Source organism: Lagopus muta, chromosome 6 (assembly GCF_023343835.1).
Source record: "Lagopus muta isolate bLagMut1 chromosome 6, bLagMut1 primary, whole genome shotgun sequence".
Classification (NCBI taxonomy): domain Eukaryota; kingdom Metazoa; phylum Chordata; class Aves; order Galliformes; family Phasianidae; genus Lagopus; species Lagopus muta.
In genome coordinates, this window is record NC_064438.1 from 9,290,636 (window position 1) to 9,317,535 (window position 26,900).

General features: G+C 41.4%; 2 protein-coding genes across 7 annotated transcripts in view; both read right to left on the reverse strand.

The window, feature by feature from the left end:
* On the reverse strand, positions 1–8,642 carry WEE1 (WEE1 G2 checkpoint kinase). The gene is given in 12 exon segments (XM_048949351.1): positions 1–1,386; positions 2,423–2,568; positions 2,658–2,828; positions 3,047–3,132; positions 3,206–3,301; positions 3,698–3,844; positions 4,501–4,622; positions 5,432–5,604; positions 5,688–5,754; positions 6,210–6,418; positions 7,902–8,036; positions 8,038–8,642. Coding segments are annotated over 12 exon segments (1,932 nt in total). The 5' UTR covers positions 8,467–8,642; the 3' UTR covers positions 1–1,235.
* A 6,605-nt stretch (positions 8,643–15,247) lies between these two features.
* The window catches only part of ZNF143 (zinc finger protein 143), a 33,677-nt gene continuing 22,024 nt past the window's right edge, over positions 15,248–26,900 (reverse strand). For all 6 annotated transcript variants that reach the window (XM_048948643.1, XM_048948641.1, XM_048948640.1 and 3 more), the window contains 8 exons: positions 26,422–26,497; positions 24,754–24,879; positions 22,947–23,126; positions 21,938–22,165; positions 20,654–20,802; positions 18,820–18,981; positions 17,882–18,028; positions 15,248–16,825 (listed from right to left, as the gene is read on the reverse strand). In XM_048948643.1, the coding sequence (XP_048804600.1) occupies positions 16,742–16,825; positions 17,882–18,028; positions 18,820–18,981; positions 20,654–20,802; positions 21,938–22,165; positions 22,947–23,126; positions 24,754–24,879; positions 26,422–26,497 (1,152 nt within the window). In that variant the 3' untranslated portion in view covers positions 15,248–16,741. The remainder of the gene's footprint in view (positions 16,826–17,881; positions 18,029–18,819; positions 18,982–20,653; positions 20,803–21,937; positions 22,166–22,946; positions 23,127–24,753; positions 24,880–26,421; positions 26,498–26,900) is intronic.

Below are 26,900 nucleotides of genomic sequence, written 5' to 3' on the forward strand. Positions count from 1 at the left end.
TAAACACAACTTGTAACTTTAATATTCAAATTCAACACTAGTAAAAACAAACAGAGCACAAATGGGAGAAACACTGTTTACACTAAAATTAATGAAGAAACAAGCCAGTTACAAGAACAGTTCTATTTTTTAGTAACATCTGTTAACCTAGAGCCAACATCAGTACAAGTTTCAATGGCCACACTGTTTGTTTGGGAACTTAAAACTGAATAGTCCGAATTTTTCTGTTGGCATCCCAGACTGCATTTTCACTATAGTATACTATATGCACAGTTAAACTTATGTACATGAACAATGAAGAACAACCTGAACACTTACACTAAACAATTATTTACAGATATTTCAACATTAAAAAAATATACAAGAGTCTCAAGAATGAAAAACTGAAGAGAATGAAGCAACATTTAGAAACCTTATTAGAACCTTATTAGAAAGGATTACAGAACATCAATAGCCAAGACATTAACAATTGCACTACACTAGTAGAGTCCAAGTATTAAATTGGTGCATTATTTCACAATGCACTAGCTTCAAGAGAAAAATGCTGCCTTCACTAAAATGCAGCTTAGATTTGATTCGTGTAATTGTTTTAACAAGAAGCCTATTAACACAAGAACGATTGTTTTAATGCTACAGTTTACAGCGAGGACAAAACACTAAAATAGCAGCAGTTCCACATGGCACTTAATTCCACAGGTTTCTAAGCTGTGGTTTATGCAATGCCTACAAAGTGCTCCCAGTTGAATATACAAATAAAATTCACAATAGAAGTCTACCTGACATCAGGTACACCGAGCATAGGTGGCCTTAAAGCCCGTCTGTCAAAATTTACTCCCCTCTGCTCCAAAACAAGTAACACAGCAAGTCCCCTTCCCTCCTTCTTAAAGATCATTATGGATAGTACTTCTTACTACAATGCTGTAACACTAAAAAGCAGCACACCACTATAGTGGTTAACCCTGGGACGATGTGACATCTAACAGTGTAACTGAAACATCTGTGGATTAACATCCAGGATCCTCTACAGATAGTAACCGAGTCCATTATCTCAAAGGCCAATACAGCTCATCAGCCATACTGTAGAAATTAAAAACCCACAAGCAATTCCTGTAAAACTAGCAATGCTGTCCAGAGAGGACAAGAAACCAGGAATTGAACGCTCCCTTCAAATCCTCAGGCTTCAGTCCAGCAGAGATGCTATAGCCATTCTCAGTAGTTGTTCTGGACCTCAGAACTCAGTATATAGTAAGACTAACTGAGCGGTTCATTTTCTTGCCAATGAGTCGAGATGGTCTACTCTGTGTTGTGGATCTAGTTGTCATTCTGTCAGTGAACAGAGCTCTCTCTTCAGCTGCAGCCTTTGCCATCTGTGCCTTCTTCAGCTCTCTGCAAGACATTGGAAGTCACACTTTAACAAAACACCAGTGGGAGCCTACATGCATGTCACAGTAAGCACTTCAGATTAATTACAGCAGTTCAGAACTAGAGATTTGCCATTCAGTTTGGGATAAAAACCTTTAACAGCTCCTCAATGGGTTTTGCTTGTATTTATAAAAGCCAAAATAACTGCTGTCAATTGAAGTATTTATACACAACATAGCTCACTAGTTTTTCTAACCTTATGTAATACTCATTTCAACTCAGTCTGCCATCAGTGATAACTGAATGTGGAAAAATGATTAAGTTGCATGCTTTTGTTCAATTGACCAGGCCTATTTCTGCAAGCCAGAGCGTTATTAACACCAGTGGCCCACCTCATCCTTTCTGTATGAACACTGTGCCAGTTCACTGAAATAACGCAATCCATTTTTAAAATCTATTTCCTTTAAAGACCGGAGGTCAGTCAGACATGCACGTCTACCCCTCCATCACGCCACTACCAGAAAATTAAGATTTACAACACATTTGTTCTTCCCTAGAAGTCTAATCTTGCATTCTTCCTTCCAATGAAGGACGTGATACAAGAGCTGAGTTTCTTTACAATGATTCTTCCACTGAAAACTCACATAAACAGTATTATCTTAAACGAGCCAAAGATAAGCACACTAAGAACACAACACAAAAAACCCTACTTGAGCTAATTCACAGAGCACCATACAACTGAAAATTACTGTGCAGAGGCAGGCCTTTGAAGTCATTCTTACCTTCAGTTATTTTTTTTTTTTAGGGACAAAACTATAAGCAGATGCTCATTGCAAGGCCAGCAGTCATCACTAAGTTTGAAGTTAAGCCAACTTCCTTTTCATTTGATTTAAAAAATAAATAATTTCGTCTTTATATTAGCAAGAAAATTACCTCAGCAAACCTCTCCTTACGAACCTGCACAGCCTGTCAAATTATCCTTTCTGCAGTCAACCACAACAAACTCATGAAAAACAGTGAGAAACTAAGTTATACTTAAGGACCCCAAAGAATTACTTACTTCTGCAAGAGTGAATTTTTGAATTTTTCAGCATTCAGTTCTATCCGCAGCTGCTCTGCGCTCTTCTTTGCAGCAGACAGCAGCACTGAATGCTTGACGAGCGCCACGGCTGAAGGTCTTTTCTCTGGATCAGGGTTGATCATAACCTTGGAAAAGAGAAAATAAGTCACTCTAGTTAAGGCCAGTAAATAGAGTAAACCACAAATGAGTGAGCAGCTGGAACAAGAGCACTTACTTTCAGTAAATCCAGCAGTTCTTGAGAAAGCACTTGCGGTATTCTGGGTAGTTTTCCTTGTCGAATTTCATGCCATTGGTCACCATTAGTCGGAAGAGGTTCAGCCCCAGCAGCACAGACAACGGTTAGAGCAAGAGCAAAAATATCTGCTTTTGGCAAATGGGTGTAGTTCTTCAAAAATAAAGAATACATTTATTAGTCACTAACCAGCAACACAAGAAATCTGACAGACAGACTAATCAACACTGAACACATCCACATCACATTTCCTCCAGTGTTCAGGGAGAAATCGTTTACAGGTTTCTCCCTCAGCAAGGAGGCAGCAGACAGCAAATCAATAATGAAAACGGCACACAGATCTAACACAAGATCTTCACAAGGACAGCTACCTCCTGTAGGACTTCGTTTGCAAGGAAACGGCTGTCGCCTTCTTCCACTTGTGGACTTGATACTCGAGTTACATGACCAAGGTCACCTGCAAAAACACCGAGTTATTTCTCAGAAATGCACGTGATGTGGCTCTTAAGCACAAGCTAGCTGCTTCTTACCTATTTTAAATATGACTCTATCAGATGACCACTCATCATCATCACCTTCTTCTGAAGTTGTGTTTGGCACCGATGTCCTGGATATGAAAATGTTACCTGAAAAAGAGTACAGCTGTTAAAAAGAAGTTCGAGTCTAATTTTTGCTTTACGTGGCTTCACTCATTTATTGTAGCCATACAGAAACTTAGTCGCATACTCAACTCCTCAAGCAAGAAATTACAGCACACAGACAGACACTCTCACTCTGTGCCTCTCTGCTGGGAGAACAGCCAAATATTATGGGAGAAAGAGTCAATTACACAAAAAGATCCAAGATAAACTCATTAACAGCTCAAATTTGCTAGCCAACTTCATAACTGACATCTTTGTACTGCTACTTAGAACTTCAATGAACAGTTTACAGTTAATAACGTGTGGCTAACTGCTCATTTGTCTACAGCAGATTAAGTTAACTGAGGAAGCTATCAGCAGATTAAAGCAGTTAACACTTACTAGGTTTGATATCCATGTGTACCAGTGACATTGAATGTATGTACTTTAAGCCTCGAGCCACCTGAAGCAGTAGGTCCTTCAGCTCTGGCTCAGTAAAATAACGCATGTTCCTGTAATTCTCACTTATGGCATCGGCTAAACTGCCACCTAGAAAAGACATTAAAGAAAATAAAGAAAACATTTATTTTTTTTTAAACATCAGACAATTGAGAAAGTAATGACAACTTCCAAAATTTAAGTACAACCAACTTCCAGAATTAGTAGCAGATCTATCATCAAAAATTTGCTGATGATGCATAGGAAATGTAAATCAGATGGATCATCTCTTTCTTTTATAGTCATGTAATGTGTTACTTCTTTTTTTTTTTTTCCTCCTGCATAGTCTGTTACAGTCACCATGCAAATCAACATGATAACAGATCACAAACATCTCTCTCTATCTCCTAAACCTCTGGCAAGTTATATAGCAATTCCTGCAATCTTCAGGGGAAAACCTTTTGTCACTATTCCAGCTTGAGATATTATACAAAAGAATGAACAACTTTGCTGCTCACAGACACTCAGTGTAGCTCCAATATTCTTAAATGCTTAACGCTATCTGCAGTTTTGTTATTCTTGCTTCATGCAGCTGTTATCCCTTTTGCAACAGAAAGGAACACATAAAACACATTTGAGACATTGATAGCACCAGCTATGGGTAGGGCAATCAATTCTTGCTTAATGCTAGCAATTTGGAGGTACACAGGTGTCTACAAACGTCAGGTTATTAAACAAGTTCAGGTTGATTAATAAACAGTACTTACCATTGCAGTATTCATTCTGTATAAGCATATGATCATCTTCTGCCCACGCAGAGTAGTATCTTACTACGTGAGAATGTTGCCCCAGTACTGCATGTGCATAAACCTCTCTTAAAGCATTTTGCCTGTTACAGTCATAAAAAACAGCACATTGGAATGTTATGAGGTGAAATTAGTTCAGTTTCAGCTTGATATTGAAACTCATACCATGTCTTGAAATAAGTATCTTCATGTTCATCTCTGTGGCACCTTACACTGGGTTTGTATTTACGTCCAACCAGCTAAAGCCATTTATTTTGCATTAAAAGACTAAGTACACTGAACATTAAAAATCAGGCTTTGTTGCAGGTGAATCTTAAGAGAGCTGCCACTTGCATTACTTGCTTTCCAGCCACTCTCAGCAGCAGGTTTTCAGAAGCATCATCGAAGTTTTAGGAAAAAAAATGATCAGAACAATAAGCCAGGATTATAAATAAGTTTTTGGGCCATGAGCACGACTGAACAATATTAACTTCTCTTGTGTTGGCCTAGTAGGCAGTTTTGAGCAGCACACACTAACATAGCATTTAATACGGGGAAAAAAAGTCAGGAACATCAGGCTGATCCAAAAAAATGCCTGACGATCTGTATGTCACTCAGACCCAACACAGATGAGCACCCAGTTGTGGGAACATTGATTTCCCTATGCATTCAAGCATCAGTGCAGCACAGTTTATTCATACAGTCTGCCATAACGCAAGTGAGATTTATTTTTTATTATTATTATTTCCAAACAAGAGCAATCTGTTTCCATTTAGAATACTGAGATAAATCTGTTGTGGTCAAGTAACCTCTTTTCCCCAATTTCTTAAGTTCGTACAGTATTTAGAAGAAAAACAAAACAATCACACCAAAAAGCACCAAAGGTTGGCTTGGAAGAATAGGAAATACTCACTCATCCACTGAGCCAGCTAAGGGCTTCTTGGATCTTTTTATAGCATAAATGCAGCCATCAAGCCTCTTCACACACTTAAACACAGACCCAAATTCACCAGATCCGATCTTCTCCAGCTCATGAAATTCGGTTGCATACCGTGACTTCATATTACTTTCTGTGATTGTGATCCTCTGCAGAGATTAGAAAGGAAAGCACTAAGATGTGCAGAGACACAAAGTGCCAAAATTCACATCAAGCTCTAAAAGCTCGTTACCTTAGCAGGTCTGATAGCTTCATCCTCGGGCTCTCCATCACTTGCTTCCATGTCCTCTCCACAAGAGCTGGAATTCACACTTGTTAGTTTTGCAGAATTAAAATGGCAATTATTTACAGCTCAAGTCTAGCACCTACTGATTGCTGTGAGATACAGGTCTCCCATGCCCCTCAAGTTTAGTCTAACTGAACACGAGGTGCTTATAAGCAGAAAGTCAAAACAAACTCATAAAAAGCTCAAGCACCATCGTTATTTCTTCTCTCATGTTTCATGCTGCTATTTAATGTGCTCGCCCCTCCACAAGAAACAGCCCTGTGTGCAGTTCTGACAGCAGGACACAGTTTGATCCTTCTCTGCCATGTAGAACCAGAAGATCTGATTCTAAATGGTTATTCCACACTACCACGCATCTCAAAGATGCACAAGCTCTCTATATCACATTGCTAACAGATTTACCAAGAAAATTGTTCTCACAGACACAGTTTGAAACAAACTTTACAAAGAAGGAGACATATTACTCACTCATTCCAGTGCGTTCTCTTCCTCCTTCGACACTGCCCTTCAGAGTTGTGAAGGAACATGGAATCGGGAGTGAAGGGATTAATATTCACATGAGGTGTTTGTCTAATATCTGAGTCTTGCTTCTCTGACCTCCCAACGTTCATAAACAGAGAGCCTCCTCGAAGTTTGACTGAGCTGGAGCCCAGTCCTTGGGCTTTAGAAAGCAAACTCTGCATTTAAAAAAGATAGAAAAGACATTTATGGACTTAATATTGCTTTAGACATAAAAAAAAAAAAAACCCAAAGTTTTTATATAGGCAATATGGAGTTTAGACTACACAGACCAGGTCACAAATTTTCTATGGCAAGCTTAAAGCAAAAACTGAACACCCTCAAATCAAAGACTTGTCCATCTTGTCCAGAGGAGGGCGACTAAGATGATCAGGGGGCTGGAGCACCTCCCCTATGAGGACAGGCTGAGGGAGTTGGGCTTGTTCAGCCTGGAGAAGAGAAGGCTGCGGGGTGACCTCATTGCAGCCTATCAATACCTGAAGGGAACCTACACCCAGGAGGGGAGTAAACTCTTCAAAAGGGCTGACAACAGCAGGACTAGGGGAAATGGTTTTAAGTTGAAGGAGGGAAGATTTAGGTTAGATGTTAGGGGGAAGTTCTTTACTAGGAGAGTGGTTAGGCCCTGGAACGGGCTGCCCAGGGAGGTTGTGGATGCCCCGTCCTTGGACGTGTTTAAGGCCAGGTTGGACGGGGTCCTGGGCAACCTGATCTGAATGTGTATGTTTGGTGGCCCTGCTAGGCAGGGGGGTTGGAACTACATGATCCTTGGGGTCCCTTCCAACCCGGGTGATTCTATGATTCTATGATTCTATGATTCCATCTAATAGTGCACAGAAGCTCGCAGCCGAGCCTCCTAGCGCCTCGCGAGGCTGCTAACCACCGTCCTACCGCATCCCAGCAGGAGCACCACCTCGTCCAACCAGCCTCGTACCGAGCCTGAAGGACCCGAGGGAAGGTATGCACGCAGAGCGTCCCAGCTGTGCTCTCCAAAACCAAACTAGATGGGGACGCTCAAGGTCCTATGGATTCTCAGCACGGTTCTGCGTTCCCACTGGATAACGTCACCGATTTTTCCGAATTCCAAAGGTAACCTCCCCGAGATAACCAGCGTGGAATTTGGGCGACTAATCTAACATCAAGGCCGAAACTCAGCGTTAAGCCGTTTGGTTGAAGCGTCACACGCTCGCATCCCCAAACGGTTCGTTCCTACTTGGCGTAAGCCCATCTCCCTCCTCGCCTTATCTAAGCAGGGCGCTAAGCCGCAGGGAAAACCTCATTTACGGGAAAAGTCGGGGAGAAAAACGAAATCGCAAAATACAACGGCGGACAGAACGCCGCCACGTTATCAGCGCGGAACATCATTTCACTTTTACTTCGCCTTCGCCACGAGCACGGGAACGGCGGCGAGTTTCTGCCCCCGCCTCACGCGTCCGCACCGCCGGGCGCGGCGGCAGCGGCGGCTCACAGCGAGGCGCCCGCAGCTCCGCCGCCGCCTCGGGCCGGGCGGAGCGCCTCCCGCGCCTCACGTCACCGTACGGCCGCGCCGGGCCTCACGCTCCAACCGTCGGACGCGAGGGGCACCGCCCCCCCCTCTCCACCCGCCCGGTAACGGCCGCCCCGCCCGCTCCTTCGCTGGCTCACCTTCGGTGTGTGCGGCGTGTCGAAGAGCCGCAGCTTGCGGAATGTTTTGTGCGGCGGCGTGCCGGGGTAGTCGGGCAGCGGTGAGCCAGGCTCGTCGCCACGCAGGCGGCAGCCGCCCGCCGCCGGATGCGGGGGGGGAGCGCGCGCCGGAGCGGCGACCCTTGTGGGGCGGCGGCGGCGAAGGCGAGCCGGCCATGAAGTAGGCGCCGGGTGACTTGACGGGCGAGGAGCCGAAGCCCTCCTCCTCCCACGAGTCCCCCTCGTCCGGTAGCGGCGCGGCCGCGGGCTCCATCATCTCCTCCTCCTCCTCCTCCTCCAGCAGGGGCGGGCCGCCCCGCGCCGGGGTGCGGGCCGCCGAGAGCGGCGAGTCCGCCTCCTGGAAGGCCGAGTCCTCGCCCGTGCTGTTGCCGCTGCTGCCGCTCTCCTCCTCCTCCTCGTCTTCGTCCTCCTCCTCGCAGTCGCTGTGCCCGCTGTGGAACAGCAGCTTCTGCCGGATCGGGGCGGCCGCCCGTCGGGCCGAGACCCGCCGCGGCGGCGCCGTCGGCTGCAGGCTGAGGAAGCTCATGGTGGCCCGCCGCTCGGCGAGCCCCGCTCACGGCCGACTGAGCCGCACCGACGCCTCAGCCCCGCTCCGCCCTGGGCGCGGTACCGGCTGCTCCGCGCGACGCTGCCCGCGGGCACGGCGCACCTCGCGCTGTTCGGACTCCGCGGCTTTCCCGCGACCGTTAGTCACGTGGCGCGCACGCCAGCCAATCGCGCCCGCCCCTCCGTTTGAAAACATGGAGGGCGGGGACGGAGCGCCATGCGCTCGCGTCACGGAAAGCTTTGGCGCGAACGAGGAGAGAAGGGGGGCGGGGCCGCGGCCGCGCGCTCGAGCCTCCGCCGGGCGGTTGGGGGGGGCGGGGCCGCTACCCGACACGCGCCCCGAGGCGGCCGCACGGACACGTCCGAGCTCTGCGGCCCGGCGCCATCTTAGCCGCGGGGCGCGGCCCCACACGGCAGCGGCGCTTCAGGCCGGGCCCGGCCGGAACAGCCCGGAGAGCGGGCGGGGAGCTCGAGTGTGCCGTGCCACGCCGCCTCGGGCTCCAAAAGGACCCGCCTCACGGCGAGCTCTTTGCTCCTCGGCACGGCAGCGCTCCGAAGTCTCATTTCCACGCCGCACTTCAGCTAGTCCAGGGCGCTGTTCTTTAGCTAAAACAGAAAATGAGCTTTCAGCGCGCTTCAGCCAACGCGTTTATTTGCTGGCAGGCACAGGGAAGTCGCATGCGGCACCATGCGGTCACCGGCAGCTCGCACGGGAGCTTTTAAAGGGCCCGCGGGTCGCAGCCGCCGGGATCGCTGCCCCGCACTGTGCAACACGCGGTTAATAAAGCAAAGATAGCACTCTGACGTGTTCTCTTTGAGAACTGCTGGTACCTGATGTGCAGGAGCAGAGCCCTGGGGACGAACCTGGTGCCGCACAAGCATAGAGCGCCTTAAATTAATGTGACTGAACGTGTTGGCCATTGACATGACTCAGTACCTCACCGCACTCCCAGCTGATGCACAGCGAGGTGGGGTTGCTTAGAGCTCCACCATCATCTCAAGGAACAAAGGCCGTTAGTTTTTCTGCTGGAGGAACATTTCCACTTCAGCATCATATCCCATGCACTGCTCACACTTCTGATCCCCTGAAAGCTGAAGGTACTTCTTTGTTTTCAGGCAACCTGTGACAATCTACAAGAACACAATTTCTGAGATTACAGAAACCTGGAAACTAATTTCTGAAAACTGAAGGCAAACAACGTAACCTATATAAAAAGAACTGGGTATCATTTACACAGAGATGGCTACACTAAGCCAAGTGCTGTACAAACACTTGCCTTGCAATAATTCAGAACTACAATAATGTCCCATTCAGAACATGAATGCACTGCATAGCAGATACCAACTCAAGTATTTGAGTTTCAAGATAGCTGGAATACAAAAAGGCCTTTAAAATAAATACAGCTTTCATCTTGATCAGTGGTCCACAGGAGAGGATGAAAAGTAGTTCCTTATAAAGGACCCAAAACTGTGGCTTGCTTCATTCATATATTAAGTTTTCTTTATAAAAGGTTAAAGAACAAGCTTTCAATTAAAAAGCTGCCCCTTTTCTCTCTCCCTCTCCCCCTGCAAGAAAAAAATATGGGGGGGGGGGGAGGAGAAGGAGGGAAAGAAAGTAAAAGCTGTGGTTTCCTTCCCAAACAGCCTAAATATTGCTGCACTGCTTTCTGGAGTCTACAGACACAGCTATTTAATGAGGGTAAGTGGCAAAAGGAACTTCAGAAGCCCCTACAGAGTAACCACTTTACTGCTGATCAATATAACAGCTTAAATAGGACAACATCAAGTGGAACAAGGATGAGTTTGTGAGGAAGAGGAAATAGTTCTAAAGAACATGAAGAGAAAAATGCAAGTGGAAAAAAAGGAATGGTAAAAGAAATGTACAAAGTAAACCCAATTGTTTAAAAAGAAAGTTTATTTCCAAACTGACAGCAGATAAGAAAAGGAAGTATTGAATAAATGTGCAACTATTAACAGAATGTGTAGCTGCTGTAAAAGGACCACATAATTCAAAGCTTCTGCCTATGTGCCATCCTGAATCTGCATGAGCTGTGTTTCTGCTGTATTTTGATGGGACTACCAATAGTTGCATTGAAGAAAAGTTGATTCTCCTCAAGCATGAGTGTGGTCACACAGCTGCCCTGCCCAACATGAACAAGGACTAACATTACCAGGCCTATCAACAGCCTAAAAAAACACTGCAGAGTCCGTTTCCATAGGGAATACATTAGCAGAGGAGGTTGGCACAGAAAGAAGTGAGCAGGGAACAGAGGTGGTCATCTACTGCACTATACTCTTGGAGCCAAATTCAGCCCTAATTCTCTGAAGCTCATTAAATTGCACCTTTGAGCTTCTATAGATCATGCTAAATAAAAATCTGATCCCATGAATAGATGTCCACCTAATGTACACCTGATGTCCAGGCAGCACTTACCTAGCAATAGTGCAATGTCTATGAATTCAATTTATTTTCAGAATACATTTGCCATTTTTTTTAAAACTACTTGCTTTTGAATGAAAAAGTGTATCAGTCCTGTGCACTCAAGATTTCTGCTACCAGAAATGCTTATCTGGGGCAGCACACTCACTGGTAACCAACAGCTTTTAACTAGGAGTTTTCAAGCTCAAAGGGAAACAGTTCTCTCCTTCGTGGGTAGCAGGACAACCCAAACAATGATGAATGGGAAAGAAGTGAAACAATGGCCAATTTGTCTAGCTGTCAGAGGAAACTGCCACAGAAGGGAGTACAGTGCCTACTTGCCAGGATTTCCTCCACTTACAAGTTTGTCTGCAGCCCCCCAAAACCACTGTGATCAAATTGGAAGAGTTCTGCCAAAAACTGGATGAAACCCACTGTAGAGCAGCCAGCATAATCTTGAAACTGGTTCATTTTATGAGAAGGATAAACAAAGTGAAAAAGCCAAAGAAAAGGGAGGTCAGGTTGCTTCTATGAAAATTAGAAACTCTACAGCAGCTTGTACTTGATGCTGCCAGACCTTTTACTTTTTAGCCCATACTTCTCATGCAGATAAAGCATTTCTCAGTGATGTTAATTGAACTGCCTGGGTGAATGCAAGAGCAAGAGATGGAGGTAGACAACAGAAAGGGGAATTTGACAGCTTATCAAAGAAGAAACTCTAGGCCCAAAATAAAGGAATTCAAATGAAATGATCTGAAAATACTCAGAAATTAGTTATATTAAAAAAAAAAAAAAAAAAGCAACACAGATTTTGCCAAGCAGTCAGGCACAGTTCCTCAATATTTGTCTATAACAGTGAAAGCATACACTGTTCATCAGGCCTTAATGACACCCTTTCTGCATGCATTTCTGCCTCTGGTTACAAAGAAAACAGCACAACAATCTGGTCCTGTGTGTTGTATTCAGATCAGAAATTCTCTTGAAATGTGCAGAGTGCTGTACTACACTCTTGTAGTTTGAAGAAAGAATGATTGCCATGGCTGACAACAGCAGGTACAATGAGAATGCCCCTCTCCTGGGCCAAAGTGAAGTTAAAATCGTTGTGATAGAAGATTAAAAGCCTCAGAATGTCCCATGCACATAAACAAAAGTCACTACTGGTTCCCTGGCATCTCTAACCTTTGTCTTTTTCCCTCCAGGAAACATAGAAAATCATAAAAGTACTCTGCCTTTTCTCAAATTTATTGCAACTTATTTTAATAATCTCTTGTATGTATCATTTCATGTAAGATATCTTGCAAGCGTTTCTTACAGATGCAGACAAGCAGGCAAAAACTTACTAGGACCTTTTTTTTTTTCCCCATGCAATCATTTGTGCTCAAAAAGTATCAACGTTTTGTCATTCTTCTGAGTAAAATGCTTCAAATAATTGAAACAGAACAAAATGAATCCAGACAGAGTCTCTTAGTTCTTCAAAACCTGAGCTGGGTGGAAGCTCAGAGGGTCACGTTTCCATTAGAGAAAAACACACAGGCTATGCAGGACAAAATGCTTCCTTGTTGATATAAGCTTGTATGCTTGTTGGGATAATGAAGTCTGCTTTGAATATAGCTCTTCAGTTGGAAAGGTCTGCTATCACTGTAACAGTGGGGTCAGGTGCCAGCCAATTACTGTTAAAGGTGATAGTCTAATTGCACTGTCAGATATTCCTTTGGCCATGTGAACTTTGCTGGCAAAGGAACATCAAAGGAACATCAAAGGATCATCAAAACTACTGAAAACACCTAAGCTACATTTCAAATACACAACATGACAACAAAAAATGTTGATTTATACAACTTATTTTATGGAGCATAGTTTACTGTTTAAGGCACAGTAACCAAGACGGGCTTTTGGTCTCCTGTCATATAGGTTCAGACTTCAGAAGGCTTTTATCCAATGGAGCAAAATTTACTTTTGGAAGATCCACTATTCAAATACATACTGATTTGCAAAAATAGGAGTACATTATTATCAACAGTGAGCTGAATTCATGCATTTGCATCTGTGCAGACAAGGCACGTGTTAATTCTGGTGTATTTTTGAGAAAGAAATGAGAAAGAGTGAAATAGTATATTTCTGAAGTCTCAAACAACTGTAAACAGCTGCATAGAATACAAAGTACCCTTCATTTCTGGTTTTCCTTTTTTCTAGAAATTTAGAGCTTGCCCCTTCAGAAATCATTTTCCTGCCTGCCCTACTCTTACTTTCACTTGTGCTATACATGAAAACTGCTGAAATCTGTGCTGCACATCTTATTGCTACCCTTCAAAGACAAACTAAGTGACTGCGATGGGCTCATCATAGGGCACTTATGCATTCCGGTTAAGCTGGAGCTGTGGTCACCCTAAGGTATGCAGCTGTTAAGTTGCTGGATTCAAACAGGTCTTGACATCTTTACTCTGCCATCTTTTCCTAGTGGTTGAAACTGATTAAAGCTTCTCAGCTCTGCTTCCTGAGAAGCACGGAGCACACAGGGATTTTTCAGTATTCTACTACGACATGACAGTCAGGGAAGCCAGAACATCCCCACAATTTAATGAAGGTTAGGAGCTAGAGTAAAGTTCAGGAAAAGCTGCCCTCCAAGCTCCTACATTTTGTTTATCTGGACTATTAGCTTTCTCCTTCTGTTGTATGCTAGGCAGACATCACATGTCCTTGTTCCTGCTATACTGTGCCTGAATATCTCTGGTATCAGTCAGCTGACTGGTCGCTGAGATTACTTATACTATCAGGGATTATGGCTTTCTACAACTTTGTTGTCAGGCTGCAGGATTTACTCTTCTAAAAACACAGTCTCGCAGCTTCAGCCCATTCATGTGTGCTTTGGCATTAAGCTGTTTAGGGTAAAAACTGTCCCATTGTTATGCACAATGCCTCTGGCACAAAAGGTCATCAGCCTGGAGCACCTCTAATAATTGCCTCTCTGTTTTTACTATCTGGAGAGGCACTGAACTACTGTAAAGAAAAGCAAATCCCCCAATGCTGACTGCCAAGTCTAGAGATGGCTTGTTGTTTTTTTCCTGTAAGGAAGGAGTTAGGGCTGAAATTCAAGTCTGAAAGAAAACTGTGACTGGGAACGCTGGAAATGTGGGAGCCAGTTTCTAAGAGGAAGGGCTGTTCTACTTCATAGGATCCCTCTTGTACAATTCCTTCTCCCAGTGCGTCGCTCCCTTTGAAACAGAACATTCAAAAAGAGAAGTAAAATCTATAGCAAAAATAAGAGATTTCTACTGCCTAACACCCAGCCCTTCTGGGCATGTTCTTTGCTGCCTCCTCCTGGAATCCTTTTCACCAAGATCCCTTCCTCACCCACTTTCAACTTGTGTGATCTCCACTACAGAACCTTCCAGTGGTGATGTATGCTCACAAGAAGGTTCCCTTCCAAGGCCTGGGAAACCAGCAGAAAATCGCAGAGGACTCTCCATTCTGAAAACAAGTCTGTTACACATACATACTCCCACTGAAAATGCATGTAATCATCTCTGCTTCTCTTTCAAGACTAAGCAGTCTAAGTCAGTCTGCCTTGTTTACTCAGTATTTAAGTATGTTTTCCTTTATAGGGGTAGCTATGGGGGAAGCACAACCTTTGATTGCGGGAGTTTTGCAAGAACAACTGGTAAGATACAAGAAACATTACTTAAATATTTTGCAGCTTTTCCTTATCAAGCTTATCAAGCTTCCTTATCAATGTTTTTAATACCTAGCGGGAAACTAACTAGTATGAAGGAAGAAGCAATACTCACATTTGTACAGTGGTCAGAAAGTGTCCTGGGAAATGAGAGGCACTGTTATTTCTTCGTTAAGTCACTTCCAGCCAGTGTTTCCAAAAACTATTAGCAATGAAATTTAAGAAAAAAAAACTTGAACTTTCATGTCAAATGATACATCTTTAATTTCTAAAAGGTCGTAAAAACTAAGAAACTGATCTAGTTGACATGTAATTAACCTCTTTGCATAGTACAGTTTATCTCCATGGGACATCAAAATTACTTAAAATTTCAGGAAATCTGGCACCTAAGTAAGTAAACAGCCTCAATCCTACAGGAAGGTTGCAGACAACCTGAACGTTTTCAAGTTTTGTTTCGTAACAGCTCTGTTGAAGGTCTGTTTTGACCACCTTTATCCCACAGCACTGTGTTCTCTCACAGCATTTTGCAGTTGGCCATCTGTATGAAAAGCATTAAAAGCTGCAACCCGTATCGATGTAGTCAATCACATTATATTCAGCGTGGCCTTTTTGATGTCAAATACCTCCAAGTACATAGTTATTAACTTTTTTTTTTTAAATGCAAAACAAGCCCCTCACAAGACATACAAAATGATTACTAGATTGACTTTTTACCCCCAAGATGTTTAATCTTTTCCTTGAGAAGGATAAAGGTGGGGCTTCAGTTTCAGAAGTGTTCTCGACATTCATCTAAAGCAAGCACTGAATCTTACAGGAAGCCAAGGAAGTTTAACTTGCTCAACAAGCTTACTAACAAGACCATTAAAGGCATTTTTCTGTATAAAAAGTTGTAAGTTACATCTTACAGTCCGTGTTAGATTTATCTACAATGAATTTTTTTCCTTTATAGAATGGTAGGTGGAGAGGAGCACTGTACTTACAGAATCTTTAATTAATCCTTTTTTTTCCTAGTAACTTGTGTCCTGATTTTCAAAATCACTGCTTATCAGCACATCGTAGGTAACAAACAGTAGTGCAGGCACTCAGAACTGCTGAAAACAGACGGTTAATACACGTGTTTATGCCCCAAATGCACCGTTTGAACACATTCCTCTTGAAAACTCCTAGTTTACTTTTAATCAAAATCAGTTGACTGATTATGCTTTTAAACTATTTCTGTAGTGCTTCAGCATGCTGAAAATAACTCTTAGCACTGATTACTTCTTATACTTCAGTGGACCGCGGTCAAAATGAGTAAGTTAAAAATTGAGATTTATGATAAATAAACTTTGGAAAAAAAATTATACAAGGCCATAAATAAATAATTTCACTTGTCCCACCAAAAGTAAAACAGTATGTCACAGAACAATATCATCCTATCTAGATAATACAATCTTGTTATCTTTTATTGCATAATAATTCCAGAGTAACATCTTAAGTAAAATATGTAAAGAAACGAAATCATTAGATTTACTTCTTTTAATATTGAACAACCAAAGTTTCTCCTTTGTACACAATCCAATTTAAAGATAATACAATTAGCACTTCCAGCATTAACAATCTGTATTTACAATGAATGAGATGGGGTGGGTAATCTAAAGAGTATTCAAATCTGTATGAAACGAATCAAAGTATGAAGGTTTACAGGAGGCTCAAAATCCACGTCTTTTCCATTTATGGAAAACAACTGAACAGGCTCTGTCTTCTTTACAACTTGTAAGGGCTCTTGAAATTGTGATTTTGTTATAGTCTTTACAACACTTCAAATATTCAGTAATGCCTTTGTTATTGTACATGACACTAAAAATTAACTCCAATACTTCTGTTTTGTTTTTAACTTGCTTGTAGACCAGTCTGAAATCTGATGAAAGGATAACAAGGAAATTTACTAGATAATCCTAATTCCATATTCCTGAATATACAACAGTTGGAAGTAGATGATGTCAGTCCATTCCCAGGGTTATGTACACAACGCTTAGAAAACGTTCTTTGCTCTTGCATAAAATGTGTACACAGTATCGATGAGAGGGGAACTTCAAAGTTTTTGTGGATTGCTGCTGGCATGGACTTCTGTTGTTTGAAAATAAAATACCTTTCACTCTATTGTTCTGGTAGCAGTTTTAGAAGTTAATCATCAATTCCTGGTGTTTCACCCTGTTGTATTCTGGAGGCTATTCTAATGGCTTCTTCCAGAGACTGTTGTTCTCCAAGCTGAAACAAATGCATTTAAACATAAATCAACCTAAAATTTCACACAGATTAATTTTTCTTTACAGATTTGTAAGATGAAACCAAAGGCAAAGATCCCGATGGGTAGCGAGCACAAATAAGTGTGATCAGCACTGTTCATCACCTGGGTCATCTACAATAACAGCATGGAAACCAGGAGGTAGCAGGTAGCTCTGATAGCAGATTTAACTGAGATTCTTTGTATTTACCAAATTTAGTTTCTTCAACTAAAAAAAGAATTGCTGCATGGTAAATACATTTCATTACATGTAATAATTCAGACAATTCAGACAGATAATAATTTCACTTGACAGACATAACAAAGCTAAAATAAGGCTTCTGAAATTACAGTAGCCGCTAAATTACATTTTAGATGTGGCAAACCAAACAAACTTCCAGTTTCCTTAATTCTTCTGAGAAAATAAGCTCTATGGAACAACAGCATATAATATATACAATGTAAACCTATTGCAGAATTCTAATTATAGAAAGAAATGGTCTCCATGACACTGTTCAGCTCTACAGTAGAGAGGAAATTATTATCTTGTAGATGCAACTAAAAAGAGAGATCTCCAATTACTGCTTTTTCTACATGACTGTTCACACTTTTTTGCTATCAGCATTTCAGGGTTCAAATAACAACTTTAGTCATTTTATCTGTATGGGCGTGCTCATAGCAATTCAACTTTGATAATGTAGCATTCCTGATCACCTTGACATGGAATGCTGAAGGATGAAGGAACACACTCTTCCACAAAAGACCTGCTGACTCCCAAACAGAACATGCATCATTCTTCAGTGGAAGATTCATCTGTCCTTAACTTCAGCCCTCCCCAACCTTTCATTTATTTATTTTTAAGTACTACAAGTAGATTTGGAAAACCAGGTGCTTATTATTCTTCTTTAAAATACAAAACTATATGGTTACTGGCTATTTTTTTTCAGGGGAGCCAAGCTGATTAGACTGATTTTGTTATACTACTAGGAACTTCTAACTCTAGAAGCAAGAAACACTCCAAAAACCATTTTTCACTTTACCTGTACTGCAATTTGTGTTCCGTTGGATGTAGCCAACAATGTAACGGGCCGAGCTTCTGTGGTCACTAAATGGTGCCCGTGTTGTTGATGTCCAATTTCTGATGAGGTGCTATGAAACGCTGCTAAGTCTTGAGCCACGATGGCAACCTTGAGGACCAAAGAATGAGAATCAACTGGATGGTTCCAGATTACTGCTATTCACCTCATACAACTGTAATCTTCAAACTTAAAGTTACATTCAAAGCTATGGTTTTTCATGACACAGTTTTATCCTGCAGAGCAGATCATCTTTTAAGAAAGGTTACATCACTGTTTGTCAGCGTCATCTGTTAGCCCTCAAAACGTAAGTATCTTCAGTACAGCACAGAAGTTCAGTAGCTGTATCTGCAAGCCCATGATTATCTACACGTGCAGGGCATGCACACACTCATACAGAGAAGTAAATATATTCATTTTCACATGGCACAGTTTTAGAACAGTGGGATGTATTTTCACTTAAATATTAAAAGCTGTATCACTCTATTTGTACTAAAAAAGTTAACTACTGTATATTAATAGCAAAACTGCAAACATATACTTACTTCCTCCTTGCAAAACAGATTACAATCCCATAATATTAAGCAATAAATTCACACTGGATCCTATGTTTAGCTTTACCACTTATTTACTGTGTGACTCTGGGAGAAATGCTTAGCATTTCTGTCTTGTTTTATGCAGACCTACGAGAATTATCAAATTGGTACCTCAATTTTTTTTTTAATTCTATTTGTTTTTGTTTTTATTGTTTCTAAAGCAACCTGTTGCTGATACTAACGGGATAGAACATACTGTAGTCTTCTGATGGGAATGACACAGCCTGGTGTTGAATACTGTGATGACTTTTGTGCCTATACCATCTCAAAAAGAACATTACCTATGTACACAGGGTAATTTTTTACCTGCTGTCCTTCGGTGCCTTCTGCAGTAACCATTGCTACAGAATGTGTTCCTGCAGAAGAGATGACGGCGTCGTGGGCAGGGACTGTGATAGTGGTGCCATCTTGTGTTACCATAGTGATTGTATTTCCAATGGCCTGCATATCTGCCTGAGATATGTTGACCTGAAACATAACACAGTTCCTGAAGTAAAGAAGGTTTAATCGCTGCTCAAGTCATACCTGAGGCTTAGCTTTCAGCAACATAATGCTGTTTTCAGGTAGATGTTTTTAACTGAGGTTTGAAAAAAAATCAGAGTTTGCATTTGCACTGTAGCAGCATTCATCAAACACATTCCTGCTAGTTGATTCAGCAGCAGATGGTGCAACTTCACCTTCCTCATGTGAAACAAACTGCCTGACAATCCAGAATTAAAAGGCAACTTATCCACGACAGCGCTGAAAGAAATACTGTAAGTCCCATTTACAGTAACATCCTGTCCACAAGTTATAGCAGCTATTATTCCACTTCCTTGATGTACTCATGCATTTCCTGAGGATCACTGTCACTCTCTGGCCAATTCCCAGTCTTGGATGAAAAGCCCTCATCACAAACATGGATGGAGATCTAACATCCCACCATCTTTCAGACACATGTATCTCTTTACAGAAATATAATTATGGCCCAGCAATGAGAAAGAGTTGTGTGCTTCCCATCAGAGTCTAGAGCTCCATGTCAGTTAATCATACCCCAAAGAACTGCATGCAAGGTTATCTATGCATGCATCTTACACAACAGGACAGTGAGACTCAAGTTGCATCACATGCTTTTATCTTAATGGAGACACTAAAGAGGTTTGGTAATTAAAACCACCAATTAAAAAAATCATTTAAAAATTGATATAAATTACTGATGTCTCCAATATAAATGTATTAGGGAATCAGCTACTGATCTGATGATTTGCATGATTTAGAAGGCAATAAAACATTCCAGAACTGAAACCAAGCTGAAGGATTAATAGATATGAGAAGAACTCCATGTTATGGCTTCTAAAAGCCTTCATTTCTAGGGGTAAAAATGCTGGTTCCTTAGTACTGCTGCAGTGGTCAGGGCTTGCAATGTGACAGCCCCCTTTAATATTTCATCTCCAATTACAATTTAGAAGATATTTTTCATATCCTACTGGTGCAGCAGCTACCTCCTCACTTGAAATATGATTTTTTTCCCATTATGCATTCAATGTACCAGCAGAGTTAAACTAAAGAACTGTGCTGAAATCCACTCTCAGTGGGTTTCCTACCCATTCCTCAAAAAAAGCTATCCAAAGGAACTCTCGAGTAGAGGCAGTATTATCCTATTTCCTCATCTTCTCATGTTCTTGTTAAAAATTGTAAGAATTGAATATACCAGTTTGTAAAACATGCACTGGAACTAAGTAGATTATTTTTCCTAACAAGTGTCTGCAAACGAGGCAGCAGTGGTATCAGTGATATTATTCTACTAACATCAGATACTAACAGAATAACCAGGAAACTCTGGAAAACCTCAGCAACTATGTTGCACATGTAACAGTTGTTATACAGCCTGTGCCTATATTGTGAGCATAAAGGACTTCCAGAGTCTTTAAGTGATAAAGACAACAGAATAGACCAAAAAGCCTAAGATCGTATTAATATAGTTTTAGGTAAGAGAATTTATGGTGGAATTTAGGTGTTCCAGAGGAGATCCAATCCTAAGCATATAGCATAATCTTCAAATAAGTTTCTCCCCATGAGAAATCAACGCACACATTTATCAGACACACGAGCAGAAACTCTCAACATATTTTTGTCACCTCTTCAGCAAAAAATTACTTACGTGTTGGGTTCCATCCTGGGAAATTAGCGCTACTTGTTGACCTAACCCTGACTGAGTAACTGTAGCAACTTGTGCAGAAATGACGTCCTCTCCCTCTACACCTGTCACATAGGCTATTTGCGAGCCTTTCAGGACATCTTCCCCTTGACCTATTTGATACAAAGAAGGCAAGAGAGTAGTTTAGTCTGGATACTCCAAATGCAGGCAGGAAAGATAACCAACAAGGAATAAATGCCAGCCTGGTTTGATGGTCTCGAAACGCTTCAGTGGAAAAGGGATAGTTGAAAGATGAGAAAAGACGTACAAATGCTACTCACAACAAAAATATATTACTAGTGTATACTCAAACATTAAAAAGGCAACAAACTATTTCTAATTCAAACATTAAATGTTAACTTCTCCAAGCAGGAGCCTTCATGAGAACACAAATGGCAGTTTCTAAAAGTTACTCATTAACAAACAGGCAGAGGAATACAGTGATGCCTTTGTGTGAAGATTTCAGTTAATTATCTTAATAAATGTTTAACTTCAGTAAAAGAATCCTATAATTCCCTCAAAAGATGGCATGAGACTATAGCAAATTTGCTTGAGGCGTTCAGTGCTGTTTCCCAAATACACGTAGTAAAACAGAGCCCTCTGCATCTGCATTTTCTATCTTCAGACAAATCACAGTTTGGCAAGAGATAACTGTTCTCTCATGGCATTTCTTCTAACCTCATTTTTATAGTCACAAGATACTACTCATGACATGACAAACATTCTTAGCTTATTTTCGTCTTTGCCTCTAGGACCTAAATTCACAGACACTGCTATTAACTCTGCTCTTAACTGTCACAAAACCACCACAGTATCCCGGTGCTGCACAAACGGATTTTTCCTTTTCACAAAGCAGTGCCTTTATTCCTGATAAAAGACCTCCAGCAACTGTGGTGCCTCAGAAAAATCCAGTAGGTTGCAGACAAGCACTTTAGACTCTTGCAGGTCCCTTCACACAGTTCACGTTTATAGCAGAATTGTTTATAGCAGGTTTGCTGGGACTGCAGCTCAGATTTCTCAAATCTCTCTTATCTCCAGCCTGCTATAAACTCAGTTTATGATCTGGTCAATTACTCTCTCGGTTTCTGTTTACAAGTTGACCAGCACACTAAAAAGTCCTACAAAGAAGTTAAATAACTTTTATTAAGTACTTCAGATTTTTATCTATACTTTAATTTCCTTGGTTATAAGCAGCATAATATTATCCAGCCCATTTGTTACAAGAGATTCAAAGACTGAAACTCTAACCTGGAGGTGGCTCAAAAAAAGCCTCTTGTTCCTCTTCAATGGGCTCTGTGTCATTATGTGCTGTCCGCTTGTGCATAGCAAGTGTAGAAATCTGCTTGTATGTCTTTCCACAGTGATTACAATTGTATGGTTTGGAATGAGTATGTACAACATGATGTTTGTATAAACTGGAATACTCTGTAAAACGTTTATCACAACCAGGAACTGTACAGACATAGGGCTTCTCCCCTGTATGGCAAAGAGAAGGAGAGAATGTTATCCAGAATGCACAAACAAAACTGTCAATGAATCTGTAAGGTATTTAGTGACACACTTCCACTACCAAGCCAATTTCAATTTCAAAGGCAACAGTGAAGCTCTAGCTCACTAAGTTTATCAACGCAGCTTCTCATTGGTCTTTTCTTTTTTTAATCTGCCAGTGAAAGCTGGGCCCTTTTTTCTCCCATTCCATATAAAATGTTCTCCTTATGAGTATAGGATGATGCAGTCTAAAAGCTGCAATTTATAGAATCTTTAGAAACTGATACTGAGGATGAAGGCAAATGCAAACTGCATCACTGAGTGACACAGAACTTGGAGCTTCTGCAAAGGTGTCAACCTAAACACCAGTTTTGCACAGCACTGACAGTTTTGTTCCTTTAAAAAAATCCTAAAAAAAAATCAATGAAACAAATGTCTAAATTACATTACATACCATAAAGCTGATCTGATACAAAAGTTCTGCATGAAACTTATCCGTGCATCTATAAACATGCAAGGCTTCTAAGATGATATGGCTATCACTAGCTTTTACATTTCAGAATCTTGAAAATACAATCCAAGTGAATGGGAGACTCACAAAGGTGAGCCAAACTATGCTCATCTTCCCTCACGTGAGGCCAAAACAAAGGCACCAGGTCCAGTCACCTAAACATGACTACATCCAACTACAGTGCACCAAAACAGCGTTCAAAAAAGAAGACTCTCACAAGCAGGATCCATTTCAAAACATAAAACACCATCCACATACCTGTGTGTATTCTCACATGATTCTTATAATTAGTTGCACTGGCAAAAGCTCTCCCACATCCTGGCTCTGTGCAGTAATAAGGTCTTTCACCTGTATGTGTCCTGATGTGAACCTTTCTAATATTAGATGTTGTGAATGACCTGCCACAGCCTTCAAAAGGACACTTAAAGGGCCTTTCGCCTGAAAAAAAAAAGAAGTACACACAGGAAAGTTACGAAAGAGTACAAAAATTGTAAGTTACACTTATGCTGAATGCTGGAATCCAAAGCTATCTAATTGAGAGCCTCATTCAGAGATGCCATGAACACGTGACACGTGTTGTACCTATATCTGGCAAAAACTGGGAAAATTGTGTAAGCTGTGAGATAAATTATGAAGCACTCAGTACCTCATGATATTTAAAACAGACTCAGTTGCTTGAACTAGCTTCCATATTACCTATATTCTTGCATGTGTTTAACCCCTCCAGACAAAATGCTACATGTGTTTTCCAAAGCAAGTGCATTAAACCATTTGTATGTTTGTAATTAATAAAATGAAAAAAATTACTTCATGATTTAAGACATAACCAAGATACAGGCAAATTAGTCAAATTCACCATAGAAAGCACTTTACTTTTGGCTGAAACAAATTTTTAAAGGGACACAGCCTTGAAATTCAAGTTTCAAAAGCCAAAGTCAAAGCAATCACAGATTTTTTTGTTACTAAGTCCATTCCTATGCTAATTTACACACAATAACTCACATCGCTCCTCCAACACCTTCACCGTGAAGATCAGATAAAGCCAGCCCTCTAACCTCGCTGATCCTTCAGACCTATCAGAGCACACAGCTCCAGGGAGGAGAGCAAAGGGACTGAATTTGGAGAGGCACGAGCCATCCAACATGCTGTCCTGTTGGAACCTGACACTTGGTAGGGCTCAGTACATTGCCCCCACCGTATTGGTCAACAAAGAGAGGAGTCCGAGAGCAAGAGAGGGCAGATTAGCACTACAGACACAATTCTATGTACTTGGAAACAGAAATGAAAAATGAAGACCTGATACAGACATGTAACTCCAAAGCAGTTAGCTTCTTGGCAGAGGAAACTATAATTCACTCCTTAAGGCCGCCGTTTCGGGAACGTTTTCCACTTTTCTGCCAAGGCAGAGCGTATGTGAGTGTACACGCCTCAGTGTTGTGTTACCATGGCTCCCCTGATCCCCGTGGCGAGGCAGAGCCTCCAATTACAGCCTCAAGAAGGGCTGCAGTCAGAAACCACAACACTGATTGTTTTTCAGCGATTGCAGGAATGTCACCGGACCGGTTTGCCTTTGTGTTTCTAATGGAGTTGCTAGAAAAGTGACCTGTTTCCAGGTGACCGAGATTTTCTTGCACCAGCAACACGAGAAGACTTGCCTCCATCGGTGCGCTGTTGAAACTCGCATAGGGTATCTATGAGCACACACGACTCCATCTGTTTCCACAAGGACTTGAGTTTTAATTTTCACACGTTTGGAACCTTCATTTAGTTTGATACGATATGAAGGGCAACAACCTGAGAACTATCAGCCTTCATGAACCTGGCGTCCAATTTATCTTAAAGCACCAAACCACTTCTAAAAGGTGAGCTGCGTTACTGAGAACAGACCCCTTGGTAACTGAGCTGCAAACCAAACTGCAAAGGTGCTCAGTGACAACGTCAGTGACGCACTGCTAAACGTCTGCAATGGCAGCATGGGTGCTTGAACACTTTTCTAAGCAACGTGAATCAGAGAAATCCACCAAAGTGAATTAACTTGGGGAAACAAAAATGGTAGCCATTCTACCTGTGTGGGTTCGGATGTGTTTCTGTAGGTCTCCTGAAGTCTTGAATGACTTGGTGCAGTTTTCTTCTGTGCACCGATACGGCTTTTCACCAGTGTGTGTTCGGATATGACTTTTTAATCCATACCCTGGAGGTCAGAAAGGATGTTATAACACCCAAGTAACTAAATAAAGTACAAAATGAAGATGGTCAGAAGCTGTTACTCTTTGCAAGCGCCTCATTCTACCTTACAGAGCAACAAAACTCCTGATACAGTTGATGAATTCCTCCTTCCCTCCTTTATAAGGAAAGTGCACTTCCCACTCCCTTCAGTGGGATAAAGTGCAATTATTATAGTGTAGGTAAATATTTATTTTATCTTCTGAGGAAATTGGCATGTTCTCTATCCCGTCTACGTTTTTTCATCTTACCAATGTTGTCATCAAAATAGTATTTAATCATTAGAATATTATTAGAAACATGAATTTTCCTTCCATTCACTAGAGATGTATACATTTCTAAAAAATAAAGGAACAGTCTGTAAGAAGATGGCGCCTACTTAATTTCAGAATGTTTTCTAAGTAAACTTAAAACTCCTACAATTCTACACTCAACTCCTACAACTTCTTTTTTTGACTTGTTATGAACACAATGGTGGCTACAAAGAGGAGCATCAATTCACTCTTACATCTAAAATAAACATCACGTCACGATCCAACACAGCAGAGAATTCTTAATATTTAAGCTGAGAACTTCTGGTGCCTGACACAAGCCATATCAAAGGCTGAGGTAAGGTGGTACAAATGTCTCTGGCCCAAAATACAGCATTAGACAGAAAGCTGTTTAGAGCTGCACATCAGTCTGTTGCAATAGAGAATAGTGTTTTCATTATGTTGTTTTGAAATCTCTTTGCACACTATAAAATTAAACTTATGTGCAACTCTTTAAGTGGGTCTGTTTGTCTTTTGACCTTTCTCATCAGCATTTCTTGTGCTTATTTAAAGAAACACTATTCAATCTGTTACATCAGATGGAGTTCCAAAAAATCTCAGTTTTTACAGAAAATCTAGAGTCTAACTTTTCTAAGTATCAAGTCAATCTACATTCAAAGTAAAAGAATTTGAAACAAGTTTTGCTTTTTTTGTATCATCTTCAACAGTTCATCACTTGTAATTGCATCTTAAGTCATCAAATCTCAGGTAGTTTATCATTTACGAATGGATTAGTCGGTACAAAATACAGTGTTTGCTTTATGAGAAACATCACCCTGATACAATGTGATAAAAAACACTGCAAGCAGCTCCCACCAAAGTTCTTTGCAACTTTGGATCAGAACATTATCTAGATCCCTCTAGACAGCAGGTTCAGCTTTTTCTGTCACCTCGTGTAACTTACACTGTTAGTTTCATATTAAGAAGGCCTATTTTTTTCAAGATAAAATCTGGCTGTAGCATGACAGGTGAAGACCAAATGAAAGTGCCAAGTGTTTCACCTCACTACCCCTTCAGTAACTAATAGTCAAATCCTCTGTCTTTTCTATATGCTGCACTAGCTAAAACAACACTTTTTTCTGCAGTTCTCATAACTGGATTCCCAACCAGGTTCTATACTTAGCAACTAAGGAAAAGAAACATTGGTACCATAAACTTATACAGACAAACACTAAAAAGCAGGGAGAGGAAAGGGTCACCTGTTGCAAAAGCTTTACCACATCCAGGATGTTCACACTGATATGGTCTGTCTCCTGTGTGTGACCTTTCGTGTACCTGCCAAGACATCCGATACACTCATTTAACAAGATGCATCTGATTACTTCAGCACAGAAAAACCTTATTCTAAAAGACAACACATTTCACTTCTCTTCCTAAGATTCACACTTAAATGTCTTCTTTTTAAGTCAGTGATAAAAACTAACATAGGGTAGCACTGTTTTCCTTAAAACTACAGGTGTCTTCTTCTAAGGTCTAGCCTAATCCTTTCAAGTCAGTTCTACAAAAGACGTTTCTATAAATATATGTGGAATTGCCAACACACAGGTAAATTAAAGAAAGCACGCAGGCATGCCTGAGAGCCTTCTCTCTGATTATTGACTACACTGAGACTTCTGCAGGTCCTCTTATATTGCATGAAACCTCACTGATTCCACAGTGTTTTGTCACAGACAAGGCT